This window comes from Carassius auratus, chromosome 26 (genome assembly GCF_003368295.1).
Source record: "Carassius auratus strain Wakin chromosome 26, ASM336829v1, whole genome shotgun sequence".
Classification (NCBI taxonomy): domain Eukaryota; kingdom Metazoa; phylum Chordata; class Actinopteri; order Cypriniformes; family Cyprinidae; genus Carassius; species Carassius auratus.
In genome coordinates, this window is record NC_039268.1 from 17,749,510 (window position 1) to 17,768,368 (window position 18,859).

Here is an 18,859-nt window from a genome sequence, read left to right on the forward strand (position 1 = left end):
CCACCCTGTTGCGAGCTGTCAAGATGAATTTAAAACTACAAGCACCTCAGCCTTTCTAATATCTACACTCCAGCGCGCTTCGCATCGTTTCAACTCATTTCCACAGTTCTGATTACTGTGGCCATGATCTTGGCAGGTGTTATGAAAAAATAAGGTCGAAACAAAAGCGACTCTGATAGAATATCTGTGAGGGGGAAGCTATATGAAAACAAACGTGTTTTCAAACGTGTTTTTATAGGCTATTTCAGTATAGGGCTTTTAGATTATTGGGCCCCTGAGTCAAAAACAAACCAAACCAAAACTGACATCACTTAAATGTTTAAGCAAACAATCAATTAGCCTATGCTTCTATTCCATTGATCATTTGTATCTAAAAGAGGGCGCTGTGGTGTGTGAAAGGGTCATATTAATCAATAAAATAAAATTATTAACATTTAAAAGAATGGCTAAAACATCGACTTTTTTCAAATGTAAAGGACAAAATTTCATAAGAAGTAATGTGTGAATGATTGCGCACACATGTTAGAGTGTATACGGTGTTCCTACAGAATAAAATGTAAACTAAAAGAAATATATCTTCTTTCATCAGACTGTGATTTTGTAATGATTGTAAACATTTAAGTTTTTATGTAGAATGAAGATCCCCCTGCCTCTATACATGTTAAATGTAAACGATGTGCAGCTCATGTCATTTTTATTTAAAATTGGGAAAGTGTGTGGTGTGTGAGCGAGAGAGTGAAAGAGAGGAGAGAGATGGTACTGAATAGAGGATGGTAATCAATCCTGTTCATGTATAAAGTAAGTACATGGGTCTTTCTCTCTCCCTGCTCTCCTCCTCCATTACCGAGAATTAATTCCACTTTATTTATCCAATTTCTCCAGCTGCCAGAATGTTAATTTGAGTTGAAATTTCTCACCACTCGCTCGCTTGCGCTGACCCTCAGCAGCACCCGGATGGCGTGTAGTAATAACCTAAATCTTTCAACAGAGAGGCACGATAATTGTTACCTTATTAGCATGCAAATTGTTTAATTAATATTATTAAGGAGAAGCATATAATCCGTTCGTCACTTGACCTCGCAGTCTGTTGGCTGGCTGCCTCTCTGCATTTCAATGTGTTCATTTCAAACCAGCACTTTCCAAAAAAGAAAAAAAGAAAAAGAAAAGAAAAAAAGGCCTCTCTACAAGCGCTAGACGTTTTCAAAGCACACATTGCCTGCGTGAGCGCGCGTTTGATGTTACTTGGTTTGTATCTCTCTTCTCCACTCTTTATCCCAAACATTTCATCACTTCGCATACAGGAATTATGGAAATCGTTTCATTCTGCCCGTCCCCAGACATACAAGTTCAATAATTGGCTTCTTGTCGTTTGCTTTTAGAAAACTGCTTCTTGAAAGGGAACCCCTCAAGTTCTGAGCAAGCGGTATCCGCTAGACGCACGCGGCTCCTGGGTAGACAACCCTTGACATGCGGCCCCTGCGAAGCGTTGCAAGGCGCCCGTTGTTTTTAATCCGACAGTGAGTGTGTCAGATGTGCAGGCTTTAATTAACTTGTTAATAATACGTACTCAAGCCACGCCAGGGCCAGGGTTCAGTGCGTTTCCACATTTATCACATTTTCGCTATCTATAGGCCTATATCTTAGGCGATATTATATTAAACAAATCTGGATATAGAATCAACACGTGTCAAAATGAAATGCAAAGCACTTTGAATGTTTTGCCTGAAGATTTTATTCGCATGTTAATATGATCTATCAATTCTGCATATACTGCATTAGGAAGACTTCATAATACTTTCATTTTTACACTTATGAATAAAAACAATTTAAATAAGTTAAAGGGGTCCAACGTGTTTATATGGTTATATGTAGCCTGTTAAATTCAGTACAAAGTTCAGCCAGAAAGATGAAAAGGTTTTGGCTGTTCATAAACTCTCAGCACCCTGAAGCTTGAAACAAGGTACTTTTAAACGATAATCATAGCTAACCATTAGGCTCGAATAAAACATTTTAATTAAAATCAATATACTTCTTTTGAAGGTCTTAATTACTAAATTAACTTAATGTGAATTAATTTGTAGCTATCAAAACTGAACTGCACATTAGTCGATGCACAGATAATTAAGAGTGTGAAACGTAAATTAATTTAGTCATTTGATCCACAAACGGAACCAATTAAAGTGTAAAATGATTTTCCTTTCTGTGTTTGTGTTTCACTCAAGCACAGAGTTTGGTGTTTTAGTGGGAAACTAGGCTATCCCACCAGGCAAATTTCCTTCTAATCCCGCTCAGATAATCATGCAATTAAAACTTTCCCGCGCACTAATTATCTGCAATTGTTGGTCTGACTGCAGAGAAAGCAGAAAGTAAAAGCGATTGATTCCGAGTTTTAATTTACTGCATTCCTGATTGAAAGAGAGAGAGAGAGAGAGAGAGAAAAAAAACGTAGTTCCACTTCAAATTACTTTACTCAGCCTTAACCTACAATGTCCTTCAGAAATCTTACCTTGGTCTGCATTTATGAGGTAGGGCAAAATGAAATGCTTTTAATAACAATAACTCAAACTTCTATTAGAGTAATAATTTAATTTCAATTAAAACTGACTTATCACCTTTTGCTAAAACGTGCTTAATATGCCAAAAATTATCAATGCTTGACAGACCCCGAGCAGGGATTGTCTAATTGTAATCAGCGAATCGAAGGTGCTTGTCGCTTCCCGTTGCCTCGCGCTGGTATGCACGGAAATAGAACTAATTTACTTGCCTCCCCAGGGAAATCCACTGAACAGATTAACATTTTCAAAACATAGTAATGATATCATTTGAGCAATGGCGATGACGCCAATTTTTCGGAGCCTTTGTGAGGGTAATTTACATATTTTTACAGTCCACTATTTCCCCCGTTCATCACTTTGAAACTGAAGGACACATTAATGTAGCACTTGCACGCGGGAGTGCGCGCTCCTGTGTGTCTTTGTGCCCATGCGCTCGCGTTTGTGCTAAAAGCATACTGATCATCCATGTCCATGAAAAGTGAGGAAAATTAGCAGAAAAGACCTGTAACAGGACTTCATTTGGTGATCAAGCACACAAGTATTACAGCTGTCAAAAACTTCAGCTGTCATGTGGAAAAAGAAATCATTCCTTTATCGCCACCTAGCGTCTTGTGATTTTATAAAGGTTAGCTTAACGTACTAGAGAGTGTCAGGGTGTCAAAACGCAAGGGCAGTGACAAAATAAGGACGTCCAAGACGACAAAAAAGACACACTCACACGTTTGTTTCTGTGAATTGTGGGGACTTTCCATAGACTTTTATTACTTTTATACTGACCAAACGATATTTTCTATCCCCTAACCCAACCCTAAACCTACCCCTTACAGAAAACCTGTTTGAATTGTTAGATAAACATAATTTACTATTTTTGATCACTTTCCCCCTTATTTATATCCAAACGTTTAAGGTTTACTATCCTTGTGGGGACATTTGGTCCCCACAATGTAGCATAAACAACTACACACACACGTATACGCACACATACACATGATAAAACAACAGATTTTAAAACACGTGCCAGTTCTTAGAACTGTATCTTGTGTCCAAGTTGGTTTCATACATTTTCAAAAACGTTTTATTACAAAGAATCAAGAAATGTAAAATGATTTAATAACAACCTAATCATTTTAAAAATTTTATATATATATACACATATATGCTATAGGCGATAAGTAGTTTTTATAAAAGAGGTTATAAAGGAGTGCTTTCTAACATGACAACATAATGTCTAAGTTGGTTACAAAAACTCATTTTTAAAGAATCAATAGCCTAAATAACAAATAATAAAAAAGGGTTAAAGGGTTAAATGATAAACTTCCCCGTTATAATTTTTTGATCAGTCTTTGCTGATTCGTCTGGCCGGAGGAGAACTGTTCCCCCGACTGAGCCTGTTTTCTCCTAAGGTTTTTTTCTCCATTCTGTCACCGATGTAGTTTTGGTTCCTTGCAGCTGTCGCCTGCTTCTGGACACTTAATTTCCAGCGATATCACAAATATACACTATTTAAACTGAACTGAGCTGGACGATGACATCACTGAATTCAATGACGAACTGCCTTTAACCGAGAATTGAATGTTTACTATTGTCCTTTTGCACTTACACAGTATTTTCCTATTTTGATACAAAGCTGCTTTGACACAGTCTGTATTGTTAAAAGCGCTATAAAAAAAGGTGACTTGGCTTGACTCAGTAAGGCTTATTGATGGTTACAAGAACTGCTGGGAGACATAAAGAGGTAGACTATTCCTCGGGATCACCCATCTCTCGTGCTCTCTAAATAAACAAATCTCACGTCACGTGACTCATGTCATCGCCTAGATATCAATCAGGGTCTTGATGTGCACTGACCGCGGTCTTTCGTGAGGGCCCTGAATAGTTAATATCTCTTTGTTATCCACGCCGTTCTAATCCCCCGGTGGCTCGCGGGCTCACGGTTGTTCGGGTCTGGTACAATGAAGCATGGGAGGAGGAGCGTCAACTATTATTTTCGGCCGGCGCGGCCATCTGCTGCGCGCAGGAAACCCAAAACCCCAGAGACGCCCCAGTACCCACAGTGTAAACTAGCGAAGATGTTTTAATTAAGGCGAGGCAGGTTAACTCTGCTGCTTAATGAATTACCTTCGTTGGCCACCCCTTGTCTTCCAGAAGTGCTTTTTGTCTTGGCCTCCTCCAAAAACACTGTGGAACAAAACAGTCTTAGTTCTAATCCATGAGTAGCCTGCTCCAGAAGTGAACATTGGGGGTTCTTCATATTTAAGACACCTTTTTTTATATAATCATCATAGCGTCAGCTCATTAGAGGTTTTCAGACCTAAACTTGGTGTGTAGAGGCACCCAAAATGTGTAAATCTTTTTAAAGGTTTATTATGTCCAAACTTTATAATACAGTGGGGAAAATTGCCAGTACATTTCACAAACAATCACAAAGAAACGGCAGGTTACACATTAAAGTGAAATTTTGAAGAAGAAAGCCCTAAAGACTAAAAATATTTATTTTATTAAACTTATTTACCGAAAAATATTATTTTTTTGTGTACCAAATATCGCTCAGCCTCGCTGGGTTAAATGAAGGATAATGCAAAAGCAAAGTTTAGTAAACTTTATATAAATGTTTTAACAATACTAAAACCTTTCTTTTTCAATAATTTGTTCTCCAACGATGTTTACTCAGTACCAAAAGATGGTTCTCGGTAAGCAAATTAAAGGTGTAAATTGTGCGACAGAATAATTAGATGAGCCTATCAATTAAATACATGCATGCATTTTTGCTTAATTAGGCTACTTGCAGAGGACTCTCAATGGTAGTCACAGCGCATCCTAGTGGTGATCCGAGTCATCCTCCCTAAACTTTAGATCGGCCTATTCAGTAAATTATGATGATATTGTTGATAGATTTTACAGCAATGATACCATATGATAATACTGCACACGTTTATCCTGCTAAAACGTGGCATAAGAATACAATTAACAACTGTGGGAGTAAGTATCCTGACCAAAACTGGTTGAAGTAAATTCCGAAAGTCAAACTTGTTTTACGTTAAGCTTTTTCTCGAACCACCCACTGGTGAATGCATTTGGCCGTAGTGCTCCGATCTAACTGGTTAATTAAAAACAGCTCATGTTTGCTCAAGTTAATAAAAGGACTAAATTATTCACTTTGGGGACCCGAGTCCCAGAGCGCCTTAAATCATCCCGGGACAATATTGTAACTCTCTCTGCGCTCTGATGAAACGCTGAGGGGTCCTGTCACTGGTCGGAACCCCCTCCTCACTTTCCATCTGTCCTTCTTTGTCCTCCCTATAAAGCGTGTGTGTTTTAGCTCATTGTCTTTCACACATTTATTGACACCTTTTTTAATTCTGCGCTTCTGTCGGCCTTCTCATGCCGCGGGGCGCCAAACTCTTCCGCTCCATTAGCTCATTGAAACAGGAGTCTGGTTAAACAAAAGAGATGCAATCTGATCCTGTGTCAGCTCTCTCCCTCTCTCTCTCTATCTCTCTCTCTCTCTCTCTCTCTCTCTCTCTCTCTGAGGCCATACATGTCTCTCTCGCACAACACGGGTTTTCGCGCCCTGTTTGTCAAAGAGACTGGCCCGTGCGTTCGCAAGCCAGCGGGGAGGGGGGATCTTATTAGCATTAAAAGCCTACACCGTGAAATTCATTTATAATTGCTAGAGAGAGAGAGAGATAGCGAAAGCATATGCGTCCCGAATTACGTTTGAATAAGTTTGTGATATGTTAACATGGAATGGAATGAGACAGACTGCAATTATGACGCCTTTGTGACTGTCAAATTCGATTCATAAGAGGCTCGTTCCACGGTGAGCGCCCGTAGAGAAGAAGATGAGGTGAATCTTAATGTAGCTAAAGAGAAGGCTTAGAAATCTCCACTGGGGGAAACGAAAAGCAGACCGAAAAACCGAATGTTATAAAGTCGATCAAATGGCCTGCCTTTATTACCAGTGTTTGTTTAATCTGTGTGAAATGGCTTCATGATTTAAACCGATCTTGTCTATAATTCATTATCATAGTATAAGAGAGACAGACACTGGTTGGTGGTGATGATGATGAATCAGGTGTGCAACCAAAACAAAAGTTTCTTTCCTCAACAAAAAGATGTGCAACATATGCAGTGCTGGACCACAATTAAGAACTACTGCACTATATTAAGCAAAAAACTTCCACAGAAATCCTTTTTAAGATGCAGGAAGTGTCTCCACACATTTCTGTTATATGCTATCTGTTGCAAAACATGACCTCAAATCCAGATTATCTCTATTATTTGGAATTTAGAACCTGTCAATGTGTCAGTTTCTCTTTAAAAGTCACTGCATTTGAATTAGCCTAAAAAATAACAATTACAACAATTTAAAATTACTACCTTTTATCTGGTAATGATCAAGACATGAAATGCAAAAAGTTATTAATTAATGTGACTCATTTTCACAAACTTTTCTGTATGTGTTCTGACACCCACACCCCAAATTAGAAGTTGAGCAAACCAATTCCATTCGGTTTTAAGAAATCTGCTGCCATCTTCTGGTCACCTTCACAACCAAACAGTAGAGCCTTGAAACTAAAAGCGTTTTTTTAATATCAATGTCAACTCAGAAGTCATTTTTTTTTCTAATTTGGACTGGACCAAAATCAGTCTAAACTGAACCTTTTTTACATGATACAGATATTTATGAAGATTCGTATTTAATAACTTAATTCTTATGTAATGATTATTAAATGTATGATTCTTCAAATCGTAAAATGTGAATATTTAAAGACAGAGAGACAGCTTCTTCTGTTTGAGTGAAACAGCATAGACCATAACCACGTCAAACACTACATACAAATACAGTTTAACTTGCAGTGCATGGATTTAGCAGTCTTATCTGTAAGTATTTGGTGGTGGATATCTTAACTTCAGTGGCCTACATAGACGGTGTCCTTTCAGTACCATGGACAGCGCCACTGTGTTGCTTTTGAACGATAGCACTGTGGTTATTATTTTAATCCAAGTTGCGTACAATTATCCTAATGTTAGGTTAAGAACAGTTCACGATGCCATGTTGGTTACGAGATTTATAATGGAGATATGGCAAATGAGAAAAAGGAGGATTTCATAAACTCGGCAGTAACAGTCTATTAGTAGGCTATTGTTCTCCAACCTCACCTGTTAGTATACATCAGTTTAACAGTAAAAACGTGAGACAACATTATTAACTTAAAAGTACAATAATGTTCCTTTCCCAATGAAAAATTCAGGCGCAGGATGATGACGACTAGACTGACTAGGCAGTGGTCCATCCAATGAGAGCAGTGAACGGTGATTTTGGAAATAGTTGTGGGTGTCCATATCAGTGATGAAATTTTTCTATTAAAAATGTATCGCTACTAATATAACTGATCGTCAATACTACATCGAACAAATAGGCTTGGGCTGATCGCCAGTGTGATCCATCGACTAATCCATATTGGAGATACCAACCGTCTCCTATTTGCTCTTTGCATCTGAAAACGACAATTCTCCATTGCCATGATCACTCAAGCGAATGCTTTATGGAGAGTATTCGACTATCGGCGTGAGAACGGCTGCGCGATTCACCGAGGGCCGCGGAGATAGAATGAAACGAACGCTTTCGGAGAGACTGGATTTTGGACACTTCGTCAGAATATGCCATACAAGACAGCATATCAACGATTCACCATTACATGACATGGATAAACACCCGTGGTATGTTTTATTTCTAGCTTTTTCTACAGATGCAGTGTCTATCAGTAGTTTCCCAAATCGGTTCCAGAAGACATTTTGTAAAGCACACAGATATATAGCAAGCATAACTACGCTCTAAAACGTATTAAGTCGTAAATATTTTATGCTAAGGTTTTTATCGTACATAATAGGCTACGATAAAACAAATATTTCCACTACGCCGCAGATGCGTCATGGCGTCACGCGACGTTTAAAAAAAACCATCACTATCACTTTTAATCTGGTATTATATAATATAGCTATTATATTTACTACAAGTTAAACCAAAAAAAAAAAAAACCATTGTTATTAGTTAAACCGTGGTAACCACAAATTAACCATGGTTTTGCTACACTAGTTTAACCATGGTAACTTTATTTGTAGTAAAATTATGGTTATAAAAAAAGTTAATCTTTAGGACAAAAACCATGTTTACTACGCTTTGACTACAATAAAACCATGGTTAATTTCCATAAATAAATAAAAGTGGTTTTATTTAGTTTAAAACAATTAACGTAGGCCTATTTTACATTTTTGGCAGTTGGCACATTTTTGGTAGTTGATGTTGGCACATACGATATAAAAAAGGCCGACAAATGTAGCGTAAGTGGTTGTTTATTTTTGTATTTACACTATGCTTTTAAATCATTTTAAAAAACCAAGGTAAGTTTGCTCAAGTTTCGTTTTCAGAACAACTTATTTAAAATAGCCTACTCTACAAAAATATTATATAATAATAATTATTTACTTCCCCTTGTCGTTACTCCAGACATGAAAAGTTTTTGTCAGCTGAAACGTGCAAATTGTTTAGTGCAGGCCTCCAGGAGCATGAGATAAACGTTGCGTGCGCTCACGTAGCCTACCTTTTAAGGACGGAAAGTAACACTTAGTTCAATTGGCTTCACAGGTTCATAATCAATCAACCAAACGCGCACCTGTTCGGGAAGAATCGTGGAGTGTTGCTGTCGGTCTGAGCAATGGCCGCTCCAAGAAGAATTCATCTCACCGCTCTCTCAAGCAATGCATGCTTTCCTCTTCCCACGATCCCCAATGCTGGTGACCAGCCTGTCAAACAGGGTTTACCTGCACCGACGCCTGCAGCTGGATCGCCCCCACCTCCTCATCCTGTGACAAGAGTGGAATTAAAACTCTTCGAGTCGGATGAACAACGCTGCCCGGAGTTTAGCTACCTGGATTTGATCAGCTCAAAAGTAAACAAGCATTGGCACTGATTTATTTTCTGAATTTCATGTGTTGTGTTAATCATGATTTTAAGACGACATTTCAAAACTGTTTACAAGTATGCAAGAACAAAAGTACTGCAAAATATAAATGCTCTGAGTTTGTATTTAACAACTTTCAATCAGAACACTTGAATTTTGTGGGGAAATAGTCAAAAGTTAAATACATACTTGGAAAATTGCTTTTGATCCAGAAGAAGCAGTGTTGACAAAGTAAGCATCTACTGTGTATTTAAATTTAAGTAAAAAATTGTATATTTAGGCCTATAAATTATTATCTAACTGTCAATTCAGCAGCCGATATTTGTATTTTACCAGTATTCAGTTTAATTTCTTTTTTCTTTAGTTTTTCATCAATGTGCCTACGATTCCTTGAGGATAAAACCAGTTCTGGTAGATGTAGATAAATCAGTTGTTTCTCATTTTAAGGAAACCACTGAGAAAAAGAAACCACAGACATTAGAGGAGTTGGTGGAGGACAAGGAGAGAGAAGAACTGGAGGCGCTTGCAAAAAAGTTTGACGCAAAATACGTGAGTATGAATTGTGCCAAGATTATATTTCTAGCTTCATCATGTTAGTTCTGTGGATTGTGGAAAAAAAAGTACATTTCAAAGGTCACCACACTTGCTGATGCATATGGTGATTCAACAGGATTAAGCTTATATGTCAAATGTAATGTTTTGTGTGTGCATATTTAAAGCTATTCATTAACATCCACCCTTTTCTTGTTTAGGGTGGAGGTGGCAAAAGAAAAAAAGACAGGTTACAGGATCTGGTGGATATAGGCTTTGGTTACGATGAATCGGATTCATTCATTGACAACTCTGAGGCTGTAAGTTCAGGCCAGATGATAGCCTGCATCAAATTAGGAATGTTTTACTCAAGTCGTCTTTTTTCCTGCATGCCGCAGTATGATGAGCTTGTCCCAGCTTGTCTCACCACCAGATACGGAGGCTTCTACATCAACTCTGGAACTCTGCAGTTCCGGCCAGCCTCTGAGAACGAGAATGATTTTGAGGACAGCGGTTTTAAACCTAAGGTGTGTCCTCTGTTGCAAAAATTGCAATGCTAATTTGTTGTGTACAGTTATTTTCAGCTGTATGCAAAAGATTAAGACACCATACATTATTAAATCTTATTTGCTCCGATTCCTTTCTCAGAAGCGAAAGCTTAAGCAAGGAAAAGACAAGAAGATTGGGAAGAAAAAGAAAGAGGAAGACATGCTTACTAGGGACGAAGCCAGAAAAAGGTTTTTGCTGCTGATTACAGATTACAATGTTTACTACTCTTAATTTTTCACAACATCCTTTAATAATGGTTTCATTGATTTGTTTCTTAAATGCCCTCATTGTTCTTTATCCTTCTCAGCACCCCACCAGAAAAATCATCTGCAAAGAAGAAGAAAAATAAGCCACTAAGTATCGATAAGATGCTGAAGAAGTTCCACAAGGAAAAGCTTCAGCAGCTGCAGTTGTTTAATAATAGAGAGAGAGATTTGCATGCTCTCAATGACACCGTGCAAGCTGAGGTTCAAGAACCGCCCATATCAGCTGACCCTCTTCTCACACTCATTGGTTCTGCCAGTGCAGATGACCTCCTTCAGGCGGTCAAAGCAGCAGAGCAAGACTTTGACTTTGATAGACTCTTAGGGGAGCCGCAGAACATCTGCTCTCCAAGCCTGGAAGATAATGGTGAGGTTCTGGTAGCGTCCGTCACTGAGAAACCTACTACATTACTTCCCGATGGTCTGCCACCTACATTAGAGCAACACATTAAGGAGTTTTCCCAGGTATTATTTGCTCTTACAACTTTAGAGTAGTTTGCTGGAATATGCTACTTATTCTTATATGCATTACTTATGTTGTTGTTTAGGCTGTTAAGAAAATTGAAGGACAAAACAAGCTGGAGATTTTGTCTTCAGAACTCAACAGTGTTCTACTAGAGTAAGTTGCATTACATTAATTATATAACGGGTAACATTTTGCAAGCATACTTTGCATCTAATATATTGATTCTTTCTCTTTGTATGTTCAGTGTGGAGGTGAACTCTAAACAGCTTAGTGGGAAACCACGCTCCAGAATCTTCTCATACTTGGCATCACAGCTGTCCTGCAGCAAAGGCACTCTGGTTAAAAGAGTCAAAAAACTCCACAGTCTACAGCAGGTCTGTGAACTTACAAAACTGCATGAGCCTTCAGCATAGTGACATGACTTTGATCATAATCAATCAAAATTAGATACAATTTTATAATAGATTTTTAAAAGATTTTAAAATATATTGTTTGAAGGTTTGAGGTCAATAACTTTTTGAAATTAATACTTTTAGTTAGCAAGGATGCACTGAATTGAAATGTGAAGTCACGGTACAAAAGTAAAAAAAAAATACAAGAGATCTCTATTTTAATATAAATGTTTTTCTCTTGTACTTTCTATTCATCAAATAATCCAGAAAAAACTGTTAAGTTATTTAAAATTGTAATGTTATTTCACTACTGTCTTTCTTTATTTTTGATTAAATAAATATAGCCTTGGTGAGAATAAAGTGAAAGTGACCTGACATACAGCCAAGTATTGTGGCCCATACTCAGAATCCATGCTCTACATTTAACCCATCCAAAGTGCACACACACAGCAGTGAACACACACACACACGGAGCAGTGGGCAGCCATTTATGCTGCGGCGCCCGGGGAGCAGTTGGGGTTTCAGCGCCTTGCTCAAGGGCACCTAAGTTGTGGTATTGCTGGCCCGAGACTCGAACCTACAACCCTAGTGTTAGAAGTAAAACTCTCTAACCACTAGGCCACGACTTCCCTAATAAGAGACTACTTTCAATGTTTTTTGTATTTACCAACCCTAAACATTTAAATGTGTGTGTAACTGAACTCCAGTTAAATGTCTCTGTACGTGTAATGTGCTGGTCGTGTGTGTTATCAGGATGAACAGCTGCAGGAGCTGCTGAAGAAGCTGGAGAATGCAGTTGCCAGGTCCATGCCAGAACAGATCACCCGTTTCCAGAATCACTGCCAAGCTCACTCTCAAGCCAGAGCTGCCAAGTAATCAATCACTGTTAATATGCACAACTCTATTTTACTGACTCTTTAATTGGTTTGAAGTTTTCTATTAGAATGCAACTTCGGTTTAATTTGTATGTTCTTTTTGTGTTTTAAGACTCGAAGCTGAGAAAGAGAGGGGGATTGATGGCTCTGATGAAGAAGAAGAGGAGAGGGGTGGAAAACGAGTGTTTGGGCCTCGCAAGAGGTTCAGATGGAATGAAGAGATCAGGTCGGGTCTTGTGTGTGCGCACGTGTGATTATTAAAGCTCTCTTGAATGCTACTAGTAAATGCTGTACATTCTCATTACATAGTCTTTGAATTTAATGAATACCAGAACTTGTAATAAGATTAAATATTATTAATTAATTGTGTACGCACTGGTCATCAGTATAAACAATTATCACTGAATGGACTTTTACAGGGAGTTACTCTTTGAGATTGTCAATTTGAAGATGATTATTTATGATTCGGAGTCGCCCACATGCTCTAGTTTGGAAGAATATCTGAAAGTGTTCCTAGAGGCTGATGTTAAACCACTTTGGCCTAAAGGATGGATGCAATCCAGGTATACAAAGTAAATTATTAATATTCTGAAATTTTGGACATAAGTGAAATCTCTAGAGCCAAGTTAAAGTTGTTCATTTACAAGTGACGAGTAATTCACAACAAACTTGTCTGTTTTTATCATCATTACTCCAGTGTCACATGATCCTTCATTCATTCTCATATGCTGATTTGCTGCTCAAAAATTCTTATTATAATGAATGTTAAAAACGGTCTTTTTTTCAGAATTCTGTGAATAGAAGGTTCAAATGAACAACATTTGTCTATTACTGTCACTTTTGATCAATTTAAAGCATTAGAATCTGCATTTTAAAAAATCTGATATTTTTCTTCACAGATAAGCAAATAATAAAAATAAAAAAAATCAACCATCAGTGTTCAGGCATTATGAAATCTTGCTTGGAGTTAATCGTTATTAATCATTTGATTAATTTCTGTCCTGTCCTTAATAGGATTCTGCTTATAGAAACCCGAAAAGCACATGGCCACATCACAGGTGTTGTGTAAGTATGATTCTACACTGCTACACAGTTCCCAGATACTGTATATATCCAACCCTTCTGAAGAAAATTAGTCATTATTTTTTCTGTTATCAGAAAAGACAAATGAACGTGTAAACTTAACCAAAGTTCTTGTTTATAAATGACCCTTTTTCTTGATTTTACAGGGCAAGAAAGAAGCCATTAGGTACAACAAAACTAAAAAAGGTACATCAGGAAAAACTGCAAACCCCAGCCGTAGAGTACACTGTTGCATGTCGCATTCTTTAGGAAAATATAGGTGGAAGTCTGGTCCTAAACCTTGCTTTTTCAAATGTTGAATGCACAGGTCAGTGCTGCCGTTGAGGACAGTAAGAATAACTCAGAAATTCAGGGCCCACCAGCACTGAAACGCAAACGCCTGAGTGTACCTGTGAGCGTTCAACCTGAAGCCACGCTGAGCACCACTGCCAAAACGCCATCAAACACACAAACATCTGCCACCTTCTCCACCCATCCATCTAATCAGAACCATAAGGAAGGTGATAAAACTGAGAACCATCAGACCAGCACTCAGAGAAGTCCAGTGATCGCAGAGGGAGCTGGGTCGGTCCAGATGATGTGGACCAGGTCTGTTATGGATTCAGATTCAAAGCGGCTCCAGACTGGAGAGAGGGCGACTCCAAAACTGACGCTGGTGGCACCGCCAGATGGTGCTGAGGGTGACTGTCCATCCGTGGTGCAGGGAGTGGCCAGGCTGCTCACTACCACCTCAGTGGGTGACGCACCAGTTTCTATGGCAGCAGTAAGTCATTTCAAAGAAAAATGCAAAAAAGACACACATTGGTTGCTTCCTAGATGTAGATCATATAATCTGTATGATGATCTACATCTAGTGTTCACACACACTATATATATATATATATGTGTATATATATATATATATATATATATATATATGTATATGTGTGTATATATATGTATATATATGTATATGTATATATATGTATATGTATATATATGTATATGTGTATATACATATGTATGTGTATATTACAAAAACTATTTCAATATATCTTCTGTATTTTAAAGTGTAATTTTCAGCATCATTACTCCAGTCTTCGTTGTCACAATTCTTCGGAAATCTAAAGTTGCTTCTCTATAAATTAGAATGTCGAGGAAAGTTTCATTTATTTCAGTAATTCAACTCAAATTGTGAAACTCGTGTGTTAAATTCAGTGCACACAGACTGAATTAGTTTAAGTCTTTTGGTTCTTTTAATTGTGATTATTAAAATTATTGATTAATTAAAATTATGATGATTAATTGTGGCTCACATTTAACAAAAACCCACCAATTCATAATTTCAACAAATTAAAATAGTTCATAAAACCAATAAAAAACATTTAGTAAATTATTTGTCTTCTGGAAAGTATGTTAATTGACTGTACATGTACTTAATATTTGGTAGGGGATCCTTTTTCCTTGAATTACTGACTCAATTCAGCGTGGCATGGAGGTGATCAGTTTGTGGCACTGCTGAGGTGGTCTGGAAGCCCAGGTTTCTTTGACAGTGGTCTTCAGCTCATCTGCATTGTTTGGGCTCTTGTTTCTCATTTTCCTCTTGAACCATAGATAGCCCATAGATTCCCTATGACAGTGGTTCACAACCTTTTTCAGTTCGCGGCCCACACAACCAAACACATACTGTATGTTTGTGCGGCCCACTGCAAAAAAATGAACTGACCCTGCTATTGTCGGGTTAATAATTTAGTACTCAGAAGCTAGATTGTTAACTGTCTTTATTGAATGAACTGGCAATGAACAGAAAATAACTCTGGCTGGCACTGCTCAGCAAAACATGAAAACCAGTCACCGGAGCGAGCAGTCAGGAGGAAACAAGTTAACAGCCATTTATGCATGTTTGAATTTGTTGTTCTGTAGCATATGCAGCAAAAATATCTAAGATAAATTGGCGGTTTATTCTTAAACCAATCAGCGAGCTCGAATAGTTACGGTTTAATATTTATTTTTTGTTATTTCATTATATATATCATGAATAGAAAGTTCAAAAGAACAAAATATTTTATTGAAAATCTTATGTAACAAATTTGAAATGTTTACTGTCAGTTTTGTTCAGTTAAGTCCGTTTTAGTCATTTATTTTGGAGCCTAAGAGGCAAGGGATTTGTTTTAAAAGCTTTTGTTTATAGTTGGACTGAATAAAACGTATATTCTTCTTTCCTTGTGTTTCAGGCAGCTGGTGAGATCTCCTGTGGGAACCCAGCGCTTCCCACTCCTTCTCTATCGCTCCTTCCATCCTCACACCCCACCACAGTACAGCCGGGTGTTTTACCGAGCTTTGCCCCCCTGCATGCTCTCCCGTTCCCTGGGCTCAGCTCTGGCACCAAACTCCCTGGACAGCCTCAGGCCTGCAATGGAGCTGTTTTTCCTGGCCAAGCAACGGGAACTTTCCAGCATGGTCTCGCACACGGTGAGCAGATATTCATCTTGAAAAGAACCATAGAACTTGGTAAGCATCATCTCTGTTTGTTTAAAGGTAGAGTGTGTTATTTATGCTTCAATTACTGCACAAAACAATTCATTCCATAACTATTCTAGCATTTCAAAACTACACACTTCACCTTTAACTACATACAGAGGCTTAATAAATTCATAATCTTTGTGTGATGTTTAATGCACTTTGCTCCATCGCTGTAATGTTACATTTGTCATCCTGGTGTTTTCTTCTTCCTCCTCCTCTCTTTCCTGTTTCAGGTAACTCCATGCTGTGCTCTAGCACGCTTCATCTTCTGTCTGTCCCTGTTTCTTCTCCTGCTCCTCTTCATTCTTTAACACCATGGCTCTTTGGTTTAGGTAACTTTACACACCTTTGGGAAAGCCCATAGAGATAGTTGAAACACCCTCACATTGCTCATGTTCATCTTAATTAGGGCTGCGAAATATTGAAATAAAAACTAGACAAAAATATTTTTTTTATAAATAGTATTTTTACAGTATTATTAAAATAATAATTATTATTACAACAGTTCTCATTTAAATTTTTTATTTATAACAATCTTAATACATTTTTCAAGTTTTCCCCAAGAAAAATTTTATTTATATATATATATATATATCTCAATTTATTTCTTTTTTATATATAAATCTTTCCAATATTGTGCAGCTCTTGATTTGGTGTTTGCTTGCTTGTTTATATCTTCTTCTTTTTTTCTTTAGCTGATTGTTTTGAGTTTATCTTTTTAACATTATTTGAAGTGTCACAAGTAATGCATGAGTCTGAGTTTTAGTTTAGCTGATCATCTCTAGTTTCATATACAGTGTCCTCCACTAATATCGGCAGCCTTGGTAAAAATGAGTAAAGTGGCTGTGCAAATAAATATGCATTGTTGATCTTTCTGATCTTTCATTCAAAAAATTCTAAACTTTCATTGAAGTAAAACAATTGAAAGTGGGTAGAAAATCTCATGATGAAATAAATGTTTTTCTCCAATGCATGTTGGCCACAATTATTGGGACTCTATTTTCCCAAAGATAACCACTCTGGGGTGCGTTTCCAAAAACCATAGTTGCTTACCTGTTAACAACTTAGTTGGTTGGCAATGGGAAATTGCATTGTAACTTATCTAGCAACTATGGTTTTGGGAAATGCACACCTGAGTTTTTTCCTATAATGCCTGAGGAGTTTGGAGCATCTCTCTCCAGATCCTTCAGATTCCCAGCTCCATGTTGGTGCTTTATGGTCCAGATGATCAATTGTTTTACTTCAATGATAGGTTCGGATTTTGTGATGTGTTTTTTTTTTTTTTTTTTTTTTTTTTTTTTTTTTTTTTTTTTTTGAATGAAAGATCAAAAGGATAAACAATGCAGATTTATTTACTCAGCCGCCTTTGCTCATATTTACCAAGGGTGCCAGTATTGGTGGACAGCACTGTTGTTAATAATAAATTACATTTTTTAATGTTATAGTTGACATACAAAGTTACACAGTTTGGTTATATAATAATCCATTCATTTATTTTTTTTATTTTTTTGACAAAATAACATAGACTGTATGATGTCATTGTTCTAGTTTTGTTTTAAAATCGACATGAAATCCAAATGGACTCCAATTACTTGTAATACGTTTGCACATTTGAATAACTTGTAAATGTAATGCATGTTCCTGGTTTTACCATAGCTTATTAATTTTCAATATCAATACATTTATTGAATTAATTTAATCACTGCCATATTTTAAATTATGAAATCTTATGAAGGAATTGTGAAATTATAAAAGTAAAATGGGTCATGTGTGTCGTTTCAGGTTGATTTGCTTAAATTAGGCGAGCATTACATTGAACAATCACATTAGTGTTATTTTGAGAGATAAAATAACATTTTGTTTTCTGACAGATGGAAGCCAGATCCACACAGATGGTCTAAACGCTCGGAGAAAACTACATTAATGGCCATTAGAATGAAATGAATGATGGCTGTTACCTAAAGCAAAATTTGCTACTTTTCGTAAGATTATGAAGACGGAGCTGATATAACTGAACATGGATTTGAATTCTAATTTAAAAAGGAGATTAGGAGACATTTTGTTTTGTATATTTTAGAATCAAATCTCTTTCAAAATGTTTGTTTGGAGAGAAAAAAATGCACTTATTGAGAATGGACGTGAGGACTATAATCCAAGTTTTTTGTTTTTCACAGTATTGATTATAATTTGAATGCTATGACCAGCCATGTGACCTCAGTGCAGTGATATTCACCCTTACATTCAACTTCTAAGGCGGATACTTCTTCTGTAAATTCTCCTGTATCCATATACCTTCTCTCTCTCTCTCAGAGGTGATCTACCAGTGAAGATCCACAATCCTGATTTATTTATGAAATGAAACGAATGATATTCAATTCAGTGTTCAACTACAGTGTAATTTTCAAATACATGTTTGCAATGAAAATATAAAGGAGCTCAGAATCTGTTGTAATAGTCAAAGCTAGACACTGCACTTTTTCTTGTTTTGGAGTTGGACTGGGTGATGGAAATGATGCCAGTGTAATGATCTCAGGGCTGTTTAAGTATAGTGGCCGAGTTATTGAGAAATGCTGCAATATCTGTAGAGAACATGCACTCGCTTTTGTTTTTGAACACATTGAAAAATGAATTATTTAAATATTTGAAGGTATAATGTGGAAATAAAGTTTCCTAAAATA

General features: G+C 37.1%; 1 protein-coding gene across 4 annotated transcripts; it reads left to right on the plus strand.

The window, feature by feature from the left end:
- Positions 1–7,871: 7,871 nt before the first annotated feature.
- Positions 7,872–18,859, plus strand: LOC113044523 (ubinuclein-1-like). 4 transcript variants are annotated; one of them, XM_026204593.1, is made up of 18 exons: positions 7,872–8,279; positions 9,205–9,508; positions 9,968–10,069; positions 10,273–10,371; positions 10,450–10,578; positions 10,700–10,788; positions 10,908–11,328; positions 11,412–11,482; positions 11,574–11,703; positions 12,475–12,593; positions 12,709–12,822; positions 13,016–13,159; positions 13,611–13,661; positions 13,826–13,865; positions 13,987–14,442; positions 15,893–16,169; positions 16,415–16,513; positions 18,053–18,859. In XM_026204593.1, exons 2-18 carry the CDS (start codon positions 9,275–9,277, stop codon positions 18,103–18,105), a joined length of 2,628 nt encoding a protein of 875 aa, XP_026060378.1. In that variant the 5' UTR covers positions 7,872–8,279; positions 9,205–9,274; the 3' UTR covers positions 18,106–18,859. The 4 variants fall into 4 exon arrangements, with proteins under 4 accessions (XP_026060378.1, XP_026060379.1, XP_026060380.1 ...); XM_026204594.1 differs by having other exon boundaries at positions 15,893–16,130; XM_026204595.1 differs by lacking the exon at positions 16,415–16,513.

Coding starts and splice junctions, on each gene's coding strand:
- LOC113044523 (XM_026204593.1), top strand. CDS start 9,275: ATGGCCGCTCCAAGAAGAATTCATCTCACCGCTCTCTCAAGCAATGCA. Junction 13,866..13,986: donor GTACAACAAAACTAAAAAAG/GTACATCAGGAA, acceptor TTGAATGCACAG/GTCAGTGCTGCCGTTGAGGA. Junction 16,514..18,052: donor ACCATGGCTCTTTGGTTTAG/GTAACTTTACAC, acceptor GTTTTCTGACAG/ATGGAAGCCAGATCCACACA.